Source organism: Diadema setosum, chromosome 20 (genome assembly GCF_964275005.1).
Source record: "Diadema setosum chromosome 20, eeDiaSeto1, whole genome shotgun sequence".
NCBI lineage: Eukaryota > Metazoa > Echinodermata > Echinoidea > Diadematoida > Diadematidae > Diadema > Diadema setosum.
Genome location: NC_092704.1, coordinates 27686990 through 27713701, shown reverse-complemented (window position 1 = coordinate 27713701; position 26712 = coordinate 27686990). Strand labels below are relative to the sequence as shown.

General features: G+C 35.7%; 1 protein-coding gene across 1 annotated transcript; it reads right to left on the bottom strand.

The window, feature by feature from the left end:
• Window positions 1–2912: 2912 nt before the first annotated feature.
• Window positions 2913–24958, bottom strand: LOC140243562 (uncharacterized). The gene is made up of 4 exons (XM_072323231.1): window positions 24856–24958; window positions 14117–14269; window positions 9491–9658; window positions 2913–3010 (listed from the first exon to the last, which is right to left on the bottom strand). Exons 2-4 carry the CDS (start codon window positions 14264–14266, stop codon window positions 3002–3004), a joined length of 327 nt encoding a protein of 108 aa, XP_072179332.1. The 5' UTR covers window positions 14267–14269; window positions 24856–24958; the 3' UTR covers window positions 2913–3001.
• Window positions 24959–26712: the final 1754 nt, after the last annotated feature.

Genomic DNA, 26712 nt, shown 5'->3' with positions numbered 1-26712 from the left:
TACTTTCACTCAATCCACATTCCTCTTGGGGTTTGGATTTTCTTTAAATGTGCTTGTTGATACTTTTTTTTCTTCCTGTACTTTTCAATCCGTTGATCAGCAGCTACCACTTGAATAAATGTAGTGTCATGGTAATCTGGTGTTGACTTGGAGAGATTGCAGGTCAATTCATTAGTACTTGATCCTGATTTTTTGTGTTCCGGTTTTGTTTTGTTTTGTTTCTTCTTTTGATATGGGGAGAATAAGTGGAATAAGTGGGGTTCATAGATGTCGGGAGATAGGGTCAATGGTATTCAAGCCAGCGACAGACGTGAAACAAATAATTGTTACTCAAGATTTCGGCTCTTATATAGCCCCGTGCCACTGCAGGTTAGAAACGAGCCCCACCGAAAGGCACTGTGGTGATACGAGCCTGCCAGCAATATCTCGTCATTTCCTCATCATTTCAGAACCAGGTGAACTATTTTAAATCAATCAAATTGCGACGTCAGCAGAACTTTAAAGGATCTTCTGTTTTTAATCTTTCTTTCGTCAATGACTTGTTCGCTCGATATAGATCGAGTAAGTCGCCGTGCAGAGTCGTCTTGTGGTCCTGTCGCTGTTACCAAATATCTATTTTCATTGAATATTCATGGAAAATTGCTGTGCAATTACTGGCCATCCGACAAGCTCGTCTTAGCCTCAATTAAGGCTTGCTTCTCTCCTGATTCATGTATTCCCTCGTGGACATTGCTGCGAGGACTGTGTGACTGCTCGGATATTAGGCTATCAAAAAAGCGCGCCTAATCGACGTCTTTTGGACGCTATCTACAGTCCCTCTGTGTACATGTATTAAGGGTGTGTGTGTGTGTGTGTGTGTGTGTGTGCAGGGACTGATCTCTCTTTCCCCCTCTCTCTTTCTCTCTCTCTCTCTCTCTCTCTATATATATATATATATATATATTATATAAATAACATATACATATATATTATATATATTGCCAATGAAGAATGACTTTATTTGACTCAAATTTTCTGCGGCATCCGCCTTCTTCAGAAGTCTTGACAAGACTCTTGAAGTAGGCGGAGGTCGCTGAAAATTTGCGTCGAATAAAGTCATTCTTTATTGGCAAAAAATGCATTACCAGTTTATTTCTTCATTTCTTCGTCGAGCCAATACGTGAATTTTCAACATATATATATATATATATATATATATATATATATATGTATATATATATATATATATATATATATATATGTACATACATATATATATTATATATATGCATATACATATATATATATATATATATTTATTTATTTATATATTTATTCATTTATATATCATTGTGTATGATAATTATCAAGTATTGCATAACAATGTGTATACAAAATCATAATTATCGATAAAGGTTGACATTCGTTCTCACATGGTACATATATAACGGGTCACAGTCATTCATTCAAGCATAACAAAGATACACCGCATCAGAAGAGTGAAATCACGATTCATAAGCGAATCTGAATGATTGCAATAGACTACACGTTTTTTTTCCATTCATAAGTTTTAATTATTAAAATAACTTTTTTTTTATGTCGCCATGTGTAGTATGTAAATTTCGTTTTTGTAACCTGTTCACAGGTAAATTGCATTGCTCGTGAATATCTATGGCATAGACTTAGCATAATTATGTATGCACGGGACTTTACACTTTCCAGGCAAGGTAAAACTCTTCATATGCATGCCTGTTAGGTAGTTGTTGTTGTTTTTTCCTCATTTGTCGCCTCCTATTTGGTCATTCAAATGGGAGCTACGAAATTATTAAGGTGATGGAAAATTATATTCCGTGCGGAACATGAATGTAAATTTATGCGCAGACCAAAAGACGGTTTGTATTACAACAATATCTGATGGTTTTTAATGTCGTACTAAATATTTCAATTACGTAGTATGATGGCATCGAAGAAACGTTGCTGTCGATACTGCTTACTTCTAGACCTAGTGAGGTTCACCGTACATTTACTTGAGTTCCTGTTAGTATTTAACACGGTGATTGAAATACGGAGCAATAAACTACGCATCTAACGTGATCAACACATCAGAAGATTTAACAGTGCCTACTTATACAATGAGAGTTGATTTAGATAACACTATATACCAATCACAATAGATTTTTGTCTTCTCTCACATGAGTTCAACTCAATATGATAGTAGGAGAAATATTTTGGTCTTTTTTTTGGTCGCCAAAAAAAAAAAAATGAAATGCAAGACTCAAGTGCAAAAGCATACACATAGTAGACAACAAGGAGCAACCCAAACAGCTTCGATAAAGTAAAACAAACATCAATTGCACACTCAAATTAAAATCTGATACATAACATGGATGCCCGATTGAAGCATGAATACTAAAATTCCGAGAATATGAAGTTACACAAAGTAAGTTCCTTGAATATTAGCTTTTTCTTCACACTGAAAGTATAGGCATAGATCGTAACGTACAGACAGACATTTATCGAAGTTTATAGCGATACGCCACTGGATATAGGGAACAGCTTTTGTCATGATATAGGATGTTCTTTTACAGTTGTTTCTTCAAATTACTGATTATACACAGATTGAGCAATATAAAGCCACGGACGAAATCCTCATCTCCCATCTAAAAGCTTACAAAGTCGAAATGTTACATCGGCTTACACAATAGTCCACTGCTGGCAAAGAATAAAACAGAAATCGATATTCATGAAGGATATTGTTTTTTTTTTTTTTTTTTGTAATGACGTCTTAAATGAATGCCCCAATTTCTAAGTACTTGTGTCTAAAAAAACACATTAGGAACATAGATAGTCTATTTGATTGTACGGTGACGTATGTCATAGTTATATGTCGTTCTTCTTCAGGGCTACATGATTCATTAGTTCTTGCGAGAAGGCCTGTAGTAAGACACGTTGAAAGACGAATTATTCCGCCAAAGAGATCCGTGGGTGATTGCCATTAAATCAGAAGGTTCTCGATCCTGTTCTAATTGCTCTAGAAGAGTTCAGAAATGACGAAAATAGAAAGAGAAACATAACAAAATAAGACGTAATCATATTCAGCTAAGCGTGTTTGATGGAAGATAAAATTATTTGGGCGTGTTCTTCCACTCTTTCATGATAATAGAACCGTGAACACTATAGAACAATAAAATGTAATTTCAGCCCATTAAAACCCTTACAAACACAAACACAGTTTTACTTTAGTACTCGCAAAATACAACTTTAAGAAATACAACACAAAAACGGTATACAGTCATTATGGACAGAAACGATTTGCATTTAACGTGTTTCTCATTTCTCACAGATTTAACATTAAAACTATCTGACAGTAAGTGGAGCTATACATGCAACAGGGATTATGTTCTAGGAATTACATTTTCGTTTCAAAAAGTCATAAGCTCAACCGTCACGATCAAGGTATGATTCAATTTTTATCCAATCAAAACATTAGAGATGGAGTAAGCAACATATTACACAGATATCATGGCTATGAAAACTATTTTTATCCCATCAATTATGAAATATTTCCATAAAAAACGATAGTTCCTCAACCTATTTATTGTTTGTATTATGATTCTTTGATAGGTCTAAGTACAGTGTTACAGTGAGTTGTATGTTGAATCGTTATGTCTGATCCACTCAATTTCAAAAATACAGCTTGGATGTTTGACTGTTTCAGTTTCAATTTCAGCTTTTTTTTTCTTCTCAACTTGCACAAATGAAATCATTAAAAATTAACAATCTTCAGATTTCATTTTTCATTTCATTTCATTTACAGTATTCAATTCTTTCTTTTTTTTCAGCAAACATAACACAAAATGAATCAGAAGATATAACATAGGCATGTATTCGACTTTACATGATAGATAATGGTTAACAAATCAAAAAAATACACATAGATACCGGCAAAATATAAAGTTATGTTTGGAGGGAAAAACAAGTATTGAGAGGTACACTGAAAAGCATGCTTGTAATTTGTGAACCACTCAAAGGATTCTTGTGAACATGTTTGTTTACAAAGACAGGATAGACCATACAGGAGAAACACAACGACATTACATGACTTGACAGAAGGGTATACCATTGAAAGTAATAAATCAACAGATCAAAGTGCAGATACGAATACTTAAAGAGCACTCAAAGAAATAGATGATAATTCGAAGATTGAAAGTTGTTTTTTTTTTATTAGGACGATTGCAATCATTACAGACTACGTCTAGGACCAACAGGCAATGTGTTCTATACATGAGGCCATACACTATCTTATTGATTTTTTTTTTGTGATATGATAAATTTAGTAGTTTTCTTAATGATAGTCTGTAGAGTAACGGGAATAAGATATGAATGGATGAAACAAAAATGAAATCAATTGTTTTTAACATTACAGCATATTATAGGAGGGAGCTTCCTGTTAGTACTTTATGCAGTTTGCCAGTTTTGTGAATGTCAATGATTCTGACAGCCTTCAAGTCATGAAAGAAACATTTATAATGATAATGATAATGACAATAATAATAGTAATGACAATAATAATGGTAAAAATAATGATAATGATAATAATGATAATTATCAGGGTAGCCTCTTCAGTGTTACCACTGCTCTACCAGAGGACCCTGTCATTATCATTACCCTAGCCTTGCCAGGTACCCATTTTTACACCTGAGTCGAGAGGGGCATTGTGGGTAAAAACATCTTGTCCAAGGACGTAAGCACTGGGCGGGATTCGAACCCGGGTCCGCCGATATCAGAAGTCGGGAGTCTTATCCACTATGCCACAGTGCAGATATCAAATAATGGTCTCTCAAATGTACTGTCGTATGGTTTTCATTCATGTTTATGGCAAACGACCAGTGAATATGGAGGCCTGTAAGCCAAATGCCCCGCTATGACAAAGAACAGCATACAAGTCAAAGTTGCAGTTGCTGTGCTAGTTACAGCCAAGAATGATACATTTTTTACCTTGCGAAAATTACTGTTAAGTGCGCAGTGGTGCGAATTCTACATTTTACGAAGCATTTTAATTACCCCGATTTCTGTATATAATCAAAGTCATAAAAACGTTGATATAGGGTAAAATTCTAATCATGAGGTGTAATAAATTGGACATACAAATGCTGGTAGTTTATAGTAAGTACTTTCGCTGTCACAAACTCCATATTTCTTTTTTTTTGGGGGGGGGGTGGGAGAGACTGAGGGGTTGGGGACATAAGATGATGCTGTTATTTTTTTTTTCAAAGAGCGGATGTGAGTTCTGCGAGTATTAATTTGGTATTCACTTCCCAAAAAGGAGATGGAATCTCTCGAGTGCTACTACATGCTGTACACGACTCGATCTTGATTAGATGTGAACGTGTTCACTCAGGGACACCTCCGCACCACACCTCCTTTGTCACTCTCAGTCTGCCATCCAATAACACTAATCCTTTGCAAGGATTACGCACAATCTAAGCGCTCTACACGCCGCGCGTCTTGTAATTGTATTCAGAGGGCGTGACTTAATCAACCCAGATATCATTGACTTGTATTTGTCTATTAAAGCAGAAAATAATAGTGGGTGTGGGCTGATGATGGAATATATAGGCTTATGGTTCTACTGCTAAAAAAAATACAATTTGTGTTGTAAGGACGCAATTCCTTTTGTGTCTTCATGGCCTAATTTACGACAGATGCGTAATACGTAATAAACAAAAAAAAATGTTTAATTTCCATGCAAGCCTGGTAACTTGGCATTGTTCGTTGTGGGAGCTGAGAGTTTGATGATTAAGAAACGATGCGGTTATGCATTTTTTTTTCTCTCTCTCTCTCTTCTAGCTGATTACGATGGAGGATCGCTGGTCTTGGAGAAATGGGTGACGTTAGCAAGACCCGTGCAGCAATTAATAGTTGCTACCCAAAGATGAGGCTAATGACATAGAAAATGACAGCAAGACATTGAACAACTAGTTTGAAGTATAAGGTCATACGTCATTTCTGATTACGTAACCCAGGAAGACAAAGACAGAGGTATAAATTGCTATTTCTTCTCTGTTTCTTGCGATTTTTCAGTGATCAGTTCTCTGATTCATGAAAGAAATCCCCGCCATTTTCCTGATGTATCAAAGTTACGCAGTATCTTCCATAACTACCTCAAAGAACATTAACAGTTTTTGAAAAACATTATCAGCACTCAAACGCAATAATGGAGATCTTATCAGTTTTGTCTGGGAATTGAGGAGATGAAGTCGATTGCGTAACAAATTTGATGGGGAAAAAATAATATTAGTATATTCCCTCTCCTCAGAGAGAGAGAGAGAAAAGTGTTTTTTTTTTTTAAACGCTTAAATTCTCAGATAGAAATCGTAGTATTTTCATTTTGTTTTAGGGTTTTTAGGTAATAGCTGAAAAATGATCATCCATTATGTTGTTACAGAAGACTAGTATATACATGTATATGTATATATATATATATATATATATATATATATATATATATATATATATATATACACATAAATATATACATATATATATGAAGAGTTTGTTTGCAAAAACCGATAAGTCCATATTTGCCAAATGGAGATATTTGCGATTAAAGGCCAAGAAAAATAAAGAGAATAGTAAGAAAAATTTTGCTTCTTTTGACCATAACTTCAAAAATATACCTTTATATGTAGTGACCAATATATCATTTAAAAGGTATTATTTTGTACTTTATGACAGTTACCATAACTCAAAATCTTTGAAAATGGACTTATCGGTTTTTGCAAACAAACTCTTCATATGTATATATATATATACGTATTTATATATATGTGTATATACATATATACATATATATACATATATATAATATATACATATACACATATATATAACACTGAGACACGCATAAGCTTTGAAATCAAGAGCAAAAGATGTATGTGAATGTGTAGTAGTGTCAAACTTTGTGTGTGTGTGTGTGTGTGTGTGTGTGTGTGTGTGTGTCCATGCTATTGTATTTCTGAGTGTAACACTCATCAAACATGTCAAAGCCCGATAAAAAATCACTGAAAATCGAATTCTTAATCTCAGTATTTTTAGATAAATCTTCTCTAGAGAAAAGTCACAGATCGAAGAATGCACGACAGTAGGAATTTCTCAAGTTTCGACACCGTAGTCAGGTACAGGTGTATCAAAAAAAGGTAATCCAACTTTGGAGACCTACCATTTCATAATTGTCAGCTATGGCGAGCGCAATGTTGATTGTGAGGAAAGGAGAACTCATCCTCTTTCTATTGATACCTAATTATGTTGACAAATGTCATGCATAACTGAGCACATGAACTTCAAGACAACAATGACAAATTGCACTTTTTCCAAGTTCGCGTGTTATTGTGAAGGAACAGTGCATCCCTGTCAATGAAAGTGGCCAAGTAGGCCAGCCTGTACGACTGCAGGTTTATGTTTAGGATTTGTGTTTAGGGTTTCTCCTACATGGTCCATAACCTTTAACATAGCCACCTGTGCGACAACTTGGTCGCTCACACAGAGGCCAACATACACAGTCCATTTTCTCTGTTCATATTCAAAAGACAGTTTGCAGCGACAAATCACGTCTTGAATATGAAGAGAGAAAAATGGATAATGGTTTACCCTTTATGGGAAGGACCAAGTTACCGACAACAAGGCCATGTCGAAGGTTATGAAACATAAAAGGTTAGAAGAAACCCTAAACACGAACATGCAGTCGTGCAGGCTGGCCTGATGATTTGACCACTTTCAGTGACAGATCTCATCCATGCAGTGAAACATGCTTTGTTCCTTCACAATAACCACGATAACACGCAAACTTGGAAAAAGTGCAATTTGTCATTGCTGTCTTTAAAGTTTATGTGTTCAGTCATACATGACATTATTTTGTCAACATAATTAGGTATCAATGGAAAGAGGAAGAGTTCCCCTTTAGTCACATCTAACATTGCGCTCTTCATAGCTGACAATAAAATTGTAGCCCTCCAAATTTGGATTACCTTTTTTTTTATACGCACTGTAGAGCCTCATAACAAATAGGAATACCTTGAAATCCGAAGCTGTCTTCGGATAAACTTTTCGTAAAAATCAAACTTTCACTACCGTAAAAGTGCTAATTCCCTAGTTTTATCTAATCAAACATATTTTGTTGTTTTAAGTACGTCTGTTGTTTCATCACGGTGACATGGCGACGGGTCTCTTGGCTATAGTGATAGTGTTTTGAGCTATATTGTAAAGGGAGGTGCATACAAAACTAGTGTGTGAACAATGAATGTCTGAAAAGTCAAATGATTTCACTGAAGGTAAGATAAAATACACACTAAGTACCTATCATATGTATTGGGGAAAAAAAAAAACAAAACCTCGAAAAATCGAACAAACTACAAATAAGCAAACAAACAAAGCATAACTAAAGAAAGAGTAACATTTTTCTTCTTTCTGTACGATTATTCAGCATAAGTTTAGATATTCATATCGGAAAGATAAGCAATTATCGTTGTAATTCAAGGTGGGATAATCTGATATACCAAATTGTTCTCTCCGCCTTTGGGATGATTTACAAATTGACGACCGATGATGAAAGTGTTACATGAGATGTGATCATTATACACTCTAGTATGATCATCCGATGCATCATAATGCATGTAGATACAAGTCAGATAAGTGACAGAAGTCAACGTGATAGAAACCCACATTGAATTCACCAAGTGCCATACATACCGACAATTCAGTGTGATCTTTAATACTGTGATGTATACGAATCATAAACAGAAGTTTATGTTCTGTCTGACGATTGTCTGACAGAAAATTTAATGATTGAGTTACTGTATTTCTACTGTCACCTTCCTGCAAATACTTAATTATCCTATTGCGGATGCGCAAGGATTATACTTAATAAAAACAAAGCAAAGAAATGACATGTATTTACCAACGAAATGATATTCATATGTGATTGACAGCTAAGAAGGTTTGTCTTTATCTTAGTTGTCAACAACGCTGTCATTTCTTTCTGATGTGAAAAGGTATTCATTTAGATATGTGCATATCATTATACACCACTGTGCCTTTTACACAAACGCACACGAGCATATTCACGCACACACACGCATTATACTCTACAGTTACATGAAACATGTAACTGTTGCATATGGGGAATGGAGGAGAGAGGGACATTACATCAGACGTTACATCAGTAACGTTCAAATTCACTCTTTCACTACTGAATAGTTTTAGTTTGTTTGTTTGTTTGTTTGTTTGATTTATTTTTCTTCCAACACAATTTCATACATAAATCAAAATTATTTTCAGTAATATCACATGGAATATCAGTAAGCAGATTACAAGTACATGATTCAAAGAAGGAAAATCGATGTGTAAATTAATTTCATTAACAAATTATAAATCGTATTACCAATTTTCCAAACAATTATCTGAGAAATTATGCGGAAGAAGTTCGTTTATGTGCAATTAACACCTTTCTCACCCTGCTACTCCGGCAAAGTCGCCATGTGTTTCTGATGACATCGATGCAGAATCGTAATTTTCGCCCAGATCTGTTCCGCTTTTCAAATGTCATCGGGTAACTCTCGGCTGAATCCGGATTTGAGTTGACTGACATAATGTTCCCTAGCAACCGTTTCAGCGCACGGATCTGTATCCAAAGGATGATAAGAAACAAGTAGATTAAACAGTGTCAAACACTGTCATAACACAACAAGTTAGATAAACGACTTGATATTTTTTCGGCTAACAATATTGCGATAACTGAACAGATAAGCTCTATAATTTTTCAAGTTAATCTACATGGGGAAGAGAGTTATTAGATTTATATTTTAGTACTAGAGATATATTCATTCTCTATAGGCGATGCACGGATAACACAACTGACAGACGGCAAGGAATATATGTATATATATATATATATATATATACACATATATAAAAACATGTAAAATGTATATATCTATATATACATATAAACATGTAAAAATTTCACGTTTCGACTACACGACAAAACAAAGGAAAGAACTGGTTTTTGGCCAATAAAGTATAAGTTTATTCTACTCGACAAAAATTGTTTTGCTTGGTTTTGTTACCGTCGTTGTCATTAGACTCCTGAAGAAGGCGTGCACGCCGAAAATTGGAGTCCAATAATAAAATAATATTTTAGTTAAATTTTTTTTTTAGTTTATATATTTTAGTTTAAACTTTTAGTGCAAAAATGCACCCTGCGTTCTATGTCACAAGAAGTCCCATTACATTGTTGTTATATCTAGGATACAGTAGAACATGCGAAATATTATTATGTATATATAATTATATATATATTTATATATTACTGGAGAAGCAATGAAAAAATAATAAAATTTTCTTCAATGTATGTACATGTAATATCATACAATTTGACAACGAATGCGCATGATATAGTATTAGCTTCAGTACATGTGTGTCACATCATTGAACGTCATGCAAGCAAATGTGCAATATGCATAAATGAAAGGGAGAGAAACATATATCACGAAGAAATACATTGATATATATATGATATTTATATATAATGTAAAGGCATGTATGTGTACGAGATAGAGAGAGAGAGAGAGAGAGAGAGAGAGATAGAAATAGAGACACGGAGTGAGAGGAAGGAGGAACAGGGTAGAAAGGGTAATTCAAGGTATTTTTTCTTTAATCAACTTGTTTACGGTGAATAGCGGATGCGGCCTGTTTCTTGTAACTGATGCAATGCCAATTTTTGTTCAAACGTGGAAATGTCTGTTAAAGAAGGCTAATTTGTTGATGTCAATGAGAATATCCTAACTCAAAGAGAACAGTGGGAGGACAATTACAGATTACAAATGCAAAAGGATTTGTAAATCACCATCTAACTGCTTAATTACAATAACCTTTGTGATATTTTCGATATTGCTTAAACAGAATGAGTGTAACAGCGATCACTGAACTACACACATCATGGCCACAAAAGCTTACTTCATTAAATTTTTGTATGGTGACGACATTTTCGACTGCCTATCGTTTACTAATTAACGAGCTTTATTGTCGCGGTTAACTCCAAACTTAATTACTGGACCAAAATGATATATAACATTCCACTACTACGTAATATCGCAACTTCACTACGGGTATACCATTCACTCAGAAATGTCAAAGAGTCAAATAATATTCAGAGTCGTATTATGAATGCTAGTCCTGTCGATTGATGGCTATCGTAACTTCATTTTCCATGTTCTTGGAAGATCATACCGCAGAGAAAGAGAATAACGAACACAATGCTGTGTGCTCGCTTCATTTTAATAGAAGTGAATGATAAAAATGCCATCAAATCGTGTGACCTTTACGCTGTTTTGTAATCCCGGTTGAAACTGAGGTACTTCAAATCATTTCATGTATGGTATAAAAAGAGAAAATTATTTCCTGTATAAACAGGAAGCAATAATAGGTGGAACGGAGAAGTTACAACATGAAGGCAATGGTCATATACACACGCATAAACACACGCATATACACACTCATATACGCGTAGGTCCTTCATTATAAAGCTGATGAGATTCATTACACAACTGTGCTAAAATACAACCAATCAAACAAATACTTTTCAGAAATACTTGTTTTCATCACATTTTTCTGTGTAACTGGGTATCTGTAAACAACTGAAGATTCTGATATTAATTGATTAATTTATTTATTTGGACGATTTGTCTGAACCAAGCGTCATGATGTGACCATGATGATAAAACATAGGTAGACGAAAAGTGCTCTCATTAAAATCAAACGAAGCCAATCTTATGTTGAATATTTCTCCACCTTCCATCGTGGATTATATCAGTTTATACTCCCTGAGATAAACACCTGACATGCCTGAAGTGGTTGATAATGACAAGGTGGGGACGACCTTAATTTTCTACGATATCATTTCTCTTCTCACTTTCTACGATGTCATTTCTCTTCTCATTTTTTACGATGTCATCTCTCTTCTCATTTTCTAATAGAGCGAACAGTCTACGAGTCCGGAAAAACAACATCGTTGTAACTAATTAGCTTTGGCTTGATTTCAAGTGCTTCTGATCATTCTCGAGAGCATATGGTAAGTACTTTTATACACCTAGTCATGGGGGGGGGGGTTGTAAATGGAAACGCCTTGTTTTCTCAGAAGCTTATTCCGTAAAAAACAAAAACAAAAAAGAAACAAAACATAACAAAACAAAACTGAATACTCTTCATTTAACAAACAAAAAAGTCGTTCCACAAGTTCCGATTTCGCGATGGTACTGAAAAATACACCAAGCGCCATGGGGAAACTGGAATCTATAAGGTTGTAATGAAATACAAACACGCCGGTTCCTTCTCCATTTTCTTGAACGCGTGAAACGCCACCACTTTCAGCTTTTCCCTGGAGTTCTTTGTGATGTCATTAAATCGTACTCCGATGCCACGACTTATCAGGGCATAGGTTACACTTAAGAAAATTCCATATGACCATGCTCATCGAAGGGGGACCGAGAAGGCGAATCACATTTAACCCAGGATACTTAGGCGCCTCTATAGAGGATACATTCATATCAGAGAAACCCCATATCATTCGTTTTACCTTTCCCTTTCGTCTTTTCATTTGAATTTCATGAGCGTAGGAAATATTACATGAAAAAAAAGCAACTTAATAAACAACCAGCAATTGGATGCATGATTTAAAATCACCGACAAAGAAAACGCCAAAATGTCAAAATGCTAGAGCTTGAAAAGCAAACATACATGTAAACACACACATATACGAAAACACCCACTTCAAATTATATACACAATAACAAGTCAAATCGACACACTTAAAATAATAATTTCTTCTTTTTCATTGGAATTTAGTTGATTCCGCGGATTAATTATTGCCAGTTCGCGATTTTTTTCTGACATTAATAGCCTTCTTTTCATCCCGCTTCTCTGAAGCAACATATTTAACAATATCTAATGTGCATGGCTGATGGATGTCCAGTTGACGGGATAATATTGTCCCACACCATTTCATTTTGCATTGCCAGTGGAAAGACCAGCTAGAGTTAGCATAAAATTGTACTCCTACACTCCCCAAAGTGGGACCCTTTTTACATAAAACGTCAATTCAGGATTACCTGCCAGGTATACCATGAGTTGCCCTTCTCTGAGGTTTAGAAAATATAGTCATCATATTATCTAGCAATTGCACAATTTGAAAAAAAAAATCAATCTATAGATTGAACGGCACACTTCTAATGAGGCAAAACACAAGGATGCGAGGGTGGCAAACAGAAGGGATGAATACACGATTGTGCAAATTCGGCAACCAAAAACAGCTTGGTACTTCTAGAGAGTGAAACATTATATACCCCAAGGCGTCGACAGTGACAGTGGAAAAATACAGAAAGGAATGAAAAAAAAAAAGGAATAATTCTATAGCCTGGAAGAAATTTAAACCAGTTTCTAGACGCCATCGCTCTCAGAAAGTTGTGTAGGCAATCCATACCCATGTAAAGTTTAACAGAAGAACTCTTTTTTTTTGTCCATAGGAAAGTTTTAATTGATATATTTTACTCATTGGAACACTTTCTGCGTATTGATGCATGATTTATAACGGTGCGAACTGATATGAAATCGTCAACTCGAAAAGACACATCAGCACACAAAAAAGATCTTTTGCAACTAAAATATTTAAGAGACATACTGACGCGATATTTGGACACCATCACGGGTTTTTTTTCTCTGTCTCTCTTCAGCGTGGAGTGATGTCATCATTATTTCACACGTTTTTCTTCTATGCCCTTCCCCTATTAGCTTCAGGAGCTACAGGAGGCATATTTCGGGTGGTGCCTTAGAGCCGTGTCTTTCTTTATCAGCAAGAACACTTTTGTAACAAAAATATTAGCTGGGAAAGGCATATAAGTGACGATTACACCACGAGGGAGTTATACTGTTCAAAGCTAGTGTGTTGAACCAAACGTCATCAGGCAACTTTCTATACACCAGGGTTTCTGCCGAGTTGTCAGCTTGGGGGCGGAAAAGGGGGAGGGGTTGTTGTTTGTCATGGAAATGATATCAGCTACTGAACTGGGCGGGGCGGGGCACTCACCTCAAGAGTAAGGTCTGTATCGGTCATGAACCTCTCGCTCATCTGGGACGGCTCCTGCTCTGCCTCCGATGGAAAAGAAGCTGACGTTACAGCCAGTAGGACGGATAGGATGAGAAGAATCGCAGACAGCGTGACGTGATGGGGTTCCATAGTCTTTAATAAAACATAAAAAACACATGTTGTTGTTTTTTAAATATGTTATAACCCAAAACATTGAAATTAATACAGATGAGATTTGATACCACAAATTAACGTGTGCTCGAACATCGATTTACTGATGTTGGTATTTTAGAATGACAAAGTGGTATAGAATATAAGCCATATTTTGTTTATTATTCCAGCGCAGTAACTGTAATAATGCTAACCACGAGGTCACATTCCCCTTTTGAGGCAGTCGGGAATTAAATTTACGTGGAATCACTCAAGCAGGTATTTCATCATTTAAAAACAACTTGTCATCTCAAAACTATGATGTTGATCTGTACAGGATTCACTGAGAACTTCAAATTCAGACAGAAGATATATAAATAAACTTTTTTTTTCGAATTTCTGTTAGATATCAAGACTATTTTTTTTCCGATATGATGATTTCGTATATCATGTATTTGTAGATATGTCTATCCACATAAAAAATACATAGTATATCTGCATCAATGTTTTCTTGTGCGTATAATTATAATTCACATGCACGCGAACGTAAATACGTAAAATATAACATACAAACAAGCGAAGTAAATCTCTATCATGCATTAATATGTTTTGTTTCCATTTGATTTTATTATTTGTGTTAAAACTTGAAGGGAATTCCCTCCCTCATGTCAGGTTAATTGCTTTTCTCTAATTTCTATCATTTTCTGAGATAACGACATCTTTCAACAATTGTTATCTCTTGATAGAATCTCGACAGACAAAAAGACTCGGAGTGTGTTGGCCATTGGTGACCTCTGATTTTATATCAGTAATAAGAAATATATTCTGTTCCTCTCACAATCATTTCTCCTCATTTCGTGTTAATCATTGGAAATTATTATCCAAGTTTCATTGCATCGGTTGTACTGTTTAATTTACATGACGTCAAGGCCAACATGTTATTACTGTGATGCCAGCACGTGTGCAGATTCACAGGAATGTCAAAGTGTGAGTGCGTTGTAAAGCGGCATTATCATAATTATGGTGTCTGAAAAGAACAAAGATAAATTGACTTTGAAAGATTGCCTACATTAAACGTATCTTTGCATGCGTATTTTTCACGGGGATGTTTGTTGCATGTCGGTTCTCATTTCACTCCTGCGTTTCGTAATACGAAAAACCCTTTTGAGTAGTCACTCTAACTCATGAGCAACCAATGAAACGTCGAGCAGGGCTTCCGGACTGTCAGTGCGCTGACGTCATTTCCACGTGTAAGTAACAAACCGCAACTGGGAATGACGTCAGAAAAAAATCGAGGAAGTATGAAGAGATCGTTCTCACGGGCTATTAGCCAAGTTACGACAGGTGAGTTTGTCTTAATTTTAAGTCCCTGTTTTCTCTCAAAGAATAAAAAAAAAAATCAACTTTTTCCAGAGAGCAATTATCTGAATTTAATTGACGTTGAATTTATTGAATTAATTGAAGTTATTAGTATTTGTGCCGGCTCCATCATAGGCAATTATACACTTGTCTCTTGATGACTTCATAACAGCTCTATTGTGACGACATAAAATAGGTAGAACTGTGTAAATCGCATTCACCTTAGACGACAATACCGACTGCTACTATCTTTTTTGTCTTACAATTGCAATTGCAATTTCTTTCTAGCTCTCTTTCTAGAAAAAATCAAACAACCAACGAAGCTATTTAATTATCGAAATATATTTCAGACAGAGAAAACAATATTGTCTCTTTCATGCAATAAAAAAAAAACACACACGCTTTTTTTAATCTGCAGCGTAAACTTTGTTTCCATATTTGCTTTTATATCTGTAGTGTGTGGAAAGATTCGTCTTTGATGTTAGTGTGCCGCCACATTGTACTCTTCGTTTGGATATGGAGGTTGGATTTTTAAACATTGTGATGGAACACAAAAAATTCAAATTTTAGGCGAAATCGTAAATTTAAGAGAAATAAATCGATATAGGAAAAATATTTGTACGTCATTCACACGAAAATGAGTAATACACCATAAATACGTGCCTCAACCTGTCTTGAGCTTCATTAAGATTCTTCATTCGAAAGTTAATAACTTATAGTTACCCCCTTTCTCCTTAACGTGCATGTCAGGGTCTGCGGTCTCTTTTTGAAATTCATAAAGATATATGTGTTGTTCTAAACTTGACATACTAAACGTAAAAATAGGAAAATAATTCAAAATGTGGAGTATGATGTATGATATATATATATATATATATATATATATATATATATATATATATATATATAGTCCGGAGGTCTCGGATCGAATCCCGATGAAAACCAATTTTCTTTGCTCAAAGTTTTCACTATTTGTTATTTGATTCTGGTCAGTTTTCCCCTTTCTTTGTTTCAATCAATCAATCTATATATATATATATATATATATATATATATATATATATATATACATTATACAGTGCCAGGAAAGTATACAGTAATATATAGATACATGTAAATGAGTGTCGGCATTGCATCATCTCTGTGTGTCTGTGAATTTATCAATGATTGAAATTGACTGATAACGGGAATATACCGAAATGTATGCGTGTTTGTAGATGGTATGTGATGCCCTCTATATGATGATTCACCCCCCCCCCCGCTCTCCTTCCATCCGAGATGTTAATGACCATTACACCCTTTGCTTAGTATTATCACGCATTTCTATCATGCCGAGAAGATAAATTCATCGAAGGTTGTAATGCCATATGAAAACTTTACGTGCCACAGTCCTGCTACATTTCCACTAGCTATTGTGTATTCACGTTGTTGATGTGTAGAAATCTACATATTCAATCAATATAGATTCTGTTTCGACAGCCACCTGTCACGCTTATACAATGTATTGGCATAAGCTGCTGGTAGCCTCGCAGACAATGAAGTCTTCGAATCTCCTATACGTTGATACAATGACGCTTGTCTAATTGTACACTCTGGGTGAGAAATGGAATATTCACACCATCTTGTTCTTCTAATTTTAGTAAAGCAAAATTGAATGTTTTATAAGAGTCAACTAGTTTCTTCTCTTTAATGAGCGCGGTCTGGGGAAATACATTTTTTTTTAAAGTAATCGTTGCAGTATGCAGTTGGAAAAAAAAATCATGTGTACCGAATCTCCTATCAATTGAGGGGTAGTTGTGTTTGCTTTAATTATGTTTTGTTTCGTTTTGTTTATTGAAAGCGTCATCTTTGCACGTCACAAAGGTGGCTCAAAACTCCCTTAGAGCTTTAAGAGTGGCGTTGATTTAAACAAAACGTGTGCAAAAGGTTAAGTCACAAGAGACAAGAGAGTGAGATATATAACAGAGCAGCCAGCAGTGACCCAGAGGTGTGGACAACCCACTGCGCGCGAGGAGCACAAGAAGAGAAGCAGTACGTAGGGGAATGGGGGTTCATTCGTATGCTCTTCTCATTTCAATTCCAGTTAAAGTACGTTTCCATTCACGATCAAATCAGGAAAGAGTTCAGTAGCGCGAGCAATTTATAATAATATATCTTCTTTTTTATCATTTTAACCAATCCAATCTCGCTTGATGTACATGCAAATGTATAGTGAATATTTTGACATCTGCGGAAAAGTTTGACCGACACCTGACAAGACTACAAAGTAGGGAAATTTATGTATAATACTTCGGAGCCGTCGGGAATTCTTTGATGATGAGCCAGGCATGTGCATGAGAAATGACACGCACGATTATATATTATACGGCAAAACGTAATTACTCCGATTAGACCTTAATTTGTGGAACACCGTGCCCCTCCAAAAGGCAGAGTGACAAATGAGAGGATGTTCTCATCAGAGCAATGGAGCCGTCAACTACCCAAGGCAAAATAAGATCTTATACAAGCCAGTTTGCTTTTTTTTTTTTTAGATTTACTCTCGCCTGTCTTCTTACTTTCAGTATATGGTTATATCAATGGAGAAACCTTGATCCATATTTCAAAGGGGCTTGTACTTTAGAGGTTGGATACGGGAAGGAGAAGGGGGAGGTCGAAAAGAAAATTGTCCGAGGCATGTAATCCTAACTTGTCACTGCTCTTGTTAACAAGGCTGCCATTACGATAACGAGCAATTATTGTCACATACATTGGTCCTCAATCGGAAGTTGAGTCGAACACAAGAACCCCCTTTTTTCATTAACGTTTCTCCACATATCTTCAGCTTGATTTTCTGTGTGTAAAGCACACAGTGACATTTTCCCCCTTGATTTTTCATGACAAAGGACTACATAACCTCGAAAAAATCTAATTAGAAGCTCATTAAAATCTGAGCTCTTAGCTTTCACAGAGCCATGATAAATCTTAATCGCTTCATATCCTTTCGCCTTATCTTTTGCATCTTCTTTTTTTTTCTTTCCTCTCCTTGTATGATTTCAATTTATACAATTTGTTATGATATTGTTTCTATATTACTAATATTATTTCTGTTTCAGTCATTTCATTTCAGTTCATTTCATTTCATTCATTACTACTAATATTATTATTTCAATGCTGTTGTTACCATTACTACTATTGCTTATTATTTTTACAAGATAATGTATAATGGACAGTTGGAACAACCAAGACCAAGCTAAATTGAAGCAAAAGCTTCCAAACTTAAGTATAAACTGTGGGAAAAATCTATGGAGTTTAGATTTGTACAAAGTTTCTCGTCTTGCTTGTATTAAGTATCAACCGAAATGGGGAGCTGCTTTTGACCAGTTGGTCGTTTTGTGCACAGTCAACATTGTTATGTGCATTTTACAATATCAACCGAAAACTCTTTTTTGTGTGTGCGTTTTCTTTGGCGAAACGAGATCTTTATTCACGTTTCTAAATTCTGATGGGGACGCTAAAAACACATTTTAAAGGCTGTTTATGCTTTACCTGTGAAGAAAAAAAAAATCAGTTCGTGATGGTAAGATTAACTCAGCATTCTATAAAACAAACTGATAAGATATCTACCCGATGAATCTGACGTCACCCAGGATTTGTCATGATACCTGAACAGTCAGAAATGTTTTACGTCAGTAAAGATTGAACCATTTCAATTTAGAAATGTTTAAAAAAAGACTGTGAAGGAAAAGACAATTAAGGCTTAAACTGACTTAGCAGCACTTGCTATAATTGAACGTTACAGTTTGTACGTCAAGGAATTTGAAAACCATGTGAATTATAATTTAATTAAAAGTTAATCGAATTATTTCATTAACAGACATTCAAGTGACGATCGATGAGTTGTCACCACACCATGGTATTTTTTTTTTTATTTGGTCTGTTTTTGCTGCTAAATGAAACAACATTGTATGGCTTGGCGTGTTCAGGGGGAAAACGAGCTTTTTATATTATGCCAATTGCGTAAGAGTTAAAAATAAGATTTACACCCTTACAGATGTTTTGTGAAAAAGAGAATGTACATAAAGTCACACAACGTACATGCAGAACATACATACATACACACACACAAACACATTAACGACTGAGAGTTCTCTGAAATCATTTCTAACAATCCCCTATGAAGTACAGTCGTCAGAACGCTCCCCTAAGAAGACGTCATTTGTTTTCCCACGTTTTTCTTCTTTCTTTCTTTTTGTACATTACCGTCACCGGTATTCCAATCTATATTCTTTCCTGTGTAGTTAAAATATAAGCCTGGAAGGCATATTCTAATTTATGAACGGATGTGTCTGCATGGATTTTCATTTTTAAAAAGTCATATTTTTTATTATTTTACAGAAACCATGCATACTCCAGTAGTGCAGGGAAGCCTTAAGATTGAAGAAACCTACAACCTGCAGGGGAAAAAAAAGAAGAAGTCAGATCAGAAATATATCATAGACGTATATAATGTACAACACCCGACAACAACTCTGAGAAAATGCGAGAATGCAGGAAAGACTGTTTGTTGTTGTTGTTTTGTGTTTTTTTTTTCTCAATGCCAATCTTGATAAGATAACTTGACCGGATTACGATCGGAGAAAATAATGGTTACGCTCGTCGATTACACCTATTAAAAAAAAAAAAGTGTCAATACAAGGAAAGCTATTTGATAAATGTCGCTGTGCCCAGGTGATGCTCCAAGAATATGCCTATAGGCCTACCATTCCTTGATTCTTCCCATCCATCTGCACATGATATATGATGATTGATTTTGCGCGATCTTTTTGCCGACTCGTGTGAGAACATAGTGTGAAGGAGAAACCGCGCGTGATATTGTCAATAATCGCTTCATTGTCAAAATGGGCAATGCAGATCCGCGCGCCAAATGAAACCTATATTCGCCACCGGTGGGAGGGCGCTTTGTACACAGTAGCATCGCCGAGCAACTGGCATTGTCATCAACAAGGCCGCAATGAGGTGCGAAATATTTCACTACGTGCGACGGAACAGCTAGGCCAGCCAGAGAGACCACATGTTCCATGTGGGCTGATTATGTCGTGTTTTCTTAATGAGATCTGTTTCGATAATTGATGCTAAGACAACGAACGAGCGCGATGATTTGTTTGCAATCCCACCAACAGTGTACGAAACAGGAGGTTCGATCGTTAATCCTTCAGCTGTGTTGTGGCCGTCATTACACTTTTTTTTTAATAAGTAGCGCCATTTACTACATATCCAGATTTGCGATGTGCTTTTACATTTCAAAACGTCGTTAAGAAAATGTGCAAAACGTATAAGTCCGAACAATACAACACATGGACATTTGCAGAATTTTTACAAAGATCATCATGATATGCTATAATAATCCACGATACACCAGGGCGATCATGTGTACAGAGGAAAAAAAAAAATGTCACCCATTACGGACATGTCTATCGCTGTACATTCTTCTAGCATTCTTCGAAAGACAATAAACATAAAGGCGCGCGATTTCTTTTGTCTTGCTACGTTGGTTGCTGTCATCACGCCATTGAATTATTTTGTTATTGAAGAGAGTAAAATGATCATGGCTGTTTGCCTCGCCAGACGGAATATTTCACAGTGACTTCTATTTACAGTCTGTATATTTTGATGTGCTGAAAGACATCGTCGTATCAACCGGCATTGGTGTTGCGTGAACGACTAATTGTTAGATTTGATATTTTGCGCTGTGATTCAAAAGGACGGAATAAAGACAAAATTTAAATGTGAGCGGGAATGAGCACACTGAACGCGTTATGCTTGATCGTTTGCTCGTTCTAACAATAATCGACTCTCTGGATAAATAATCATATGACATATATTTCAGAGTGTACAGCATTACATGTTTGCTGGCACGAACACAAATATCTCCCCCCTCTCTCTCTTCTTATTCCCTCTTAACTGACACACACACACACACACACATACACACACACACTCACACATTATACTTTTTTATCTACACGTGTTTTTGCACCTCCCTTTCTATTTATATGTCACGGAAGAAACATATTTCTCTTGAGAGGCAATGAAAATTTCAACGAGTCAATTAACGCTATATCCACTGAAGAATGGAAGTACCAGCTGTAAAAGATAATTGGCTGTCCTTTCTTCGTGCATTACGATCTAACTTGATACATCCATACACACCAACACACACACACACACACACATTTAACACATACACATATATATTGTATTATCGATAAATACTTTACTTTGCTTGACAGAAGTTTCGATTGAATATTGTATTTCGAAGAATTTTATTTCAAAACGAGCTAAAACATTCTTGTTAAGTTAAGATTATTATGTGTGATGAAATCTGCTATAAAAAAGCAAAGAAAATGGTAAAGAAAATACGGAATATTTGTAATCATTCAAGAATATTTCGTGTTATGTTACAAGTAAGGTATCACTGGAAATCTGTTATTTTGCCCTATGTAATGATGGACTTACTCTAAAATGTTTAAAAATGGCACTCAGCCTATTTTGCGATGAAGCTCTTCGTTCACTCAATATTACAATTAATATAAACGTCATCAAAAACTGAATTGTGGCGTATCATTATAACAAAGTGGCTAATATTGTGGTGTGAATGTGACCGCATAGACGGAATCAAAAGATAGGATATGTATAGGAAGACAGAAATTTAGATTGCTTTTCAACAATTTGCATAGATTCTAATATAGCGTGTCATGGATATTGCTTCCAATATCCCAATTTTTGTTTTCCATCAGAAACGCTGATATTAAGTCTTAATGTCATCCAAAATGGACAAACTGTTAACAAACCATCTGAAAGAGCATTGCTCCAGCCACATCTCAGCATATTTATTTAAAAAAAATGGAAATATCGATATGTGACCAATTCTTGGCGTTATTCATATCAATATTTTCAGTCTTTTTGCTTTGCTGTAAAGAGCCTTGCGCATTTAATCAGAATGTAAAATGGCGCTATAGAAAGTGTATGTATGTATGTATGTATGTATGTATGTATACCCATATCTGGCAAAGAAAAAACACACACATACATCGAGAGGTTAATAAGAGAAAGAAAGGGGAACATAATTTCGTGTGCTCGCATTAATTTGTTTTTATCGTCACGCTTCGTTTGAAAGGGCAGCGGCTATTATTCGCTGTCTGCACGTTCAAGTACCACCTCAGGAGGTTAATAGGCACTTCGTGGTGATCAATTTCAATGACGCTAGGATGACATGAGCCAAAAAAAAAAAGGGCGGGAAAAGGGTCCTTATGCTCCCTCGAAAGTGTCGTGTCAATGTCAGGCGATCGACACAGATTCTTTGAGGGGCCAGAAGAAAAAGGAACATAAAAGAGAGAGAAGGAGAGAGAGAACTGTCAAGACTAAGGCCATTTTAAGCGGCAGTAGGGAACATAACGGAATCATCGCACTACATAGCTATTGTCCTTGCTGGTTAGCGTGCGTGTGTGTGTGTGCGTGTATGTAGAACATAGTTTGTTTGTTTTTCATTGTTCTGTTTTCTATGTTTTGTAAGCAAATTGCAAAGATATAAACAATACTGAAAGTGCAAATTTAATATACTGTGAAATACTACAAACAAAGTAAATGAATAGATCTGACATAAGTTAGATTGTGAGAAATCTTCACAGAAACATTGGCATGATTGCTTGCAGGGCGTAAATTCATCAGAAGCTGAAAAGATGAAATGAATTCTTACATGAAATGTACAATTGTTAAGATAGACAATTCATGAATTTTGAAAATGCTTATACATTTCCGCAGTTGGAAATGGAAATCAACAAAGGTAACAATTTAGACACACATTTCATTTTTCATTGAAACAAAGGGAATGAAAATGTATGGAAAATTACACCCCCCCCCCCCCCGAAAATGGAAGTATATCATATCTAAAATAAAGCTCATCCCCAAACCAATTCTCCTTTAAAGGGGCCCTGAAATCCTAATGCATGTTGATATTAGTGTTGATAAATATCTAGAAACATTTCATATATTTTTAACGATTTTTTTTTCTTCTATTTTTCTTCAGATTACATGGGAACGCCCACAAAAAATCCTTCCAAACCAATCAATATTAATATTCTTGAGATGACCTCATATGTAAATCATTGCTAAAGTACTGAAATGTTTAACAAAAGACATTGGAATGCACCTTCCTCTCGACTCAGCATAACTTGCATGTTCCCTCGCCATGTCTTTTGTTAGTCACATTAATATGACAGAAACATGCAAGTTATGTCACGTGCTTTGAGGTGAGATAGTAAAAAGTTGGTCATTGAACCCAATGTCAATTCCATACGACACATGGTGAAATGCGTTCGTCAGGGTGACGGACACATTGACTATAGCACCGATTGGCGTATACAGATGAAGTCATTCTGGTATACGCACGTTACGAACTACCTGATGCATTGCCATAATTATTAATACACCAAATATACCCCATTATGCGAATACTTCTGTCTTCAATATGAGTTGTCATTAATTAATTGATAAACTCGCACAAGATTGATTTTTCATGGTTAAATTCTTGGAGAACCTTAAGACCACTAGTTAAAAGATAATATATGATTCAATTAACGCTTCGTATCCAGTGGAAAAGACGCTATAAAAATATAAACTATTATTATCATTATTAACTACGAGCTAGCTTGCGCGATAAAAAAAAAAAATCAGGTACCTGTGGATGAATAGCTAAAGGTTTACGAAAAAATAACTCTCCCAGTATCATCTCTCTCTCTCTCTCTCTCTCTCTCTCTTTGTTTTTGGTGTTTCTTTTGTTGTTGTTGTTGTTGATATGCGAATATGTGTTTGGTGGTCAGTACACACGAGGTCAGGAATCATTAACAGGCCTATACTGAAAAAAGAAATGGTGAACTTCACTCACGTATTCCTCACAATCGCGTAATATGAAAATGGAAAATGTCTATGAAGTGATATTGCTAGATTTAGGGACAGCTCAACAACAAATAAATGTGAATCCATAGATGCATTACCAGACACGAGAAAAGTTGAGCTCATTAAAGTAAAGAGATGGACGGTGCACAAGAGAAAATGAAAGACAACTACCAGAGTGTTCAATGAAAAGGAGAGATGAAAAAAAGGATCAAAAATAAGTCGAATGATTAACTGTCTGTGCGCAAATACATGTCAGAGATTCGGCTTACATGAATGATTCAGAAAAAAAGGCTTACCTTGTCTTTCCTTGTGTTTCCTTTGTAGAGTTTAACCAGCTTTCTCCTGTCTGCCTCGTGATTTGCAACCTCCTTTGATCGGCCTCAGTCGGATTTATTCATTTAGAGACCAATCGTCACTACACGCTCAGAAACGCGTGATTTCGAAATTCGAGAACCAATTCAGTATAAAATTATTTTTTTCTAAAAAGTCACCAAAAAAAAAAAAAAAGAAAGAATGATGACGAACAATGCGGATCGTGCCGTCGCTAGAATTCAGAGCATGAGGTATTTTCTCGGAAGTTCTCGTTGCGTCCGCTGCCCTATCTTTTTTATTATCTATTTTTTTTTCCTTATTTGTCAGGTGAATATTTTGTTTTTGCAGCCTCCGTAGCGTCGGAATGTGAAGTGAACAATTTCTAACCTGCAGTGACAGAGTGGCTCACGAGAATGCTGTTATATATCTTTCCCTTCGCACTTTTCTCTTCTGAAGCCTTCCATGCACTCTCAAGTGAATACATTTTTTTTTATAGTGTATTGATTCGCCTCTTGCGTTGGTGGAACAGCATTTGTTTTAGTTCATTAAGGTTTGTTGTCAATATCTTGTCACTGCTCTTGGGAATTTTCTGTTTAGTGTCTTCCTATTGGTTCGAGACACACGCTGATTGACTCGTACATAGCTGCATAACGCATGCGTGTGAAAGAAAAACAAGGCTCTCCGTCCCTACACGTTAAGCCCCGCCTACCAAATGCATCATCTGCACGTGTGCAGTAAGATCGTAGACGTGTATTATGTATTCTATTATTAAGACGGATCAAGTGGATTCGCTTCGTTCATGCATAGGTAGACCACACGACTACGCGTCAACCAATGAACGAGCATTTCGCGGGGTGCAGTTATCGAAAAGCGAAGCGCCATTCCATGGTAATGTTTCAGCTTGGGTTTGCTGTTGAGTGTGAATGGGATTTTGTCATTAATTTCGTTGTAACTTCTCAGTTTCGAGACGTAATATGACTTGTACGTGCATACCTAGATGACAAAGAATTAGTAGCGAATGGATCACCACTGAATTTCTCTGCACCTTTGATTTGTTATTACATAATGGTTATACTTTAAACGTAGCTCCAATGACATCTACTATAACATTGTCAATTCCAGAGGGAAAATTACTTACACGAGAAAAGAATACGCATATAAAACTGGTTGTTAACGTTAAAGAAATAAATTGCGTAGTCGAATTCGTATATCGTTTCTCAATCAATGAAAGCTGTTGAAATGTGATCAGTCCGTTCCACAGTAAGGAACTATATCGTCATCTGTCTTCGAAAGTCTGTAGTGTCACTGCTTTTTGTGAGTTTTTTTTTTTTTTAAACAGTGATTTCCTGTTTTGTTATTGCCTTGTAAAGACTGTGTTTCCTTGAAGCCTTTCGTTACCCTGAGAGGTTTCATGAATGCCATCAATGTTGATCAACAGGGAAGGATCATAATCGAGTGTAACTGGTTTGTAATGTATGATGAGCCTATCTCGTTATAATGACATACGGATACAATATGATATAATGATATGACATATGTGAAGTCTTAATTGGTTCAAATCAACAGTCCGGAAATATTCCTTATTTGTGTATTTAATAACAAAATAAGCAAGGTGTAGGACAACAGAAACTCTTGACGTACATTAAGTTTTACTTGGTTTCTGCAGCAGTCAAGAAATCTTTCTTTTATTTTTCTAATAAATTACAAATAAGCAAGGTATAAAGGGCAACTGAAGAAGAAAAACATCAGTTGAAAGCATAGAAAAAAGTCTGGAAGCCCACTAGAAAGACAGAGCAACAAACAGACACATATACAAAAACGCGTAAACATGAAACATGAAA

What these genes read in the sequence shown, in the direction of transcription:
- LOC140243562 (XM_072323231.1), bottom strand. Translation starts at nt 14,266, where the DNA reads ATGGAACCCCATCACGTCACGCTGTCTGCGATTCTTCTCATCCTATCC. An exon ending in ATACAGACCTTACTCTTGAG is followed by an intron (nt 9,659 to 14,116) that starts GTGAGTGCCCCG and finishes CTTTGGATACAG; the next exon opens with ATCCGTGCGCTGAAACGGTT.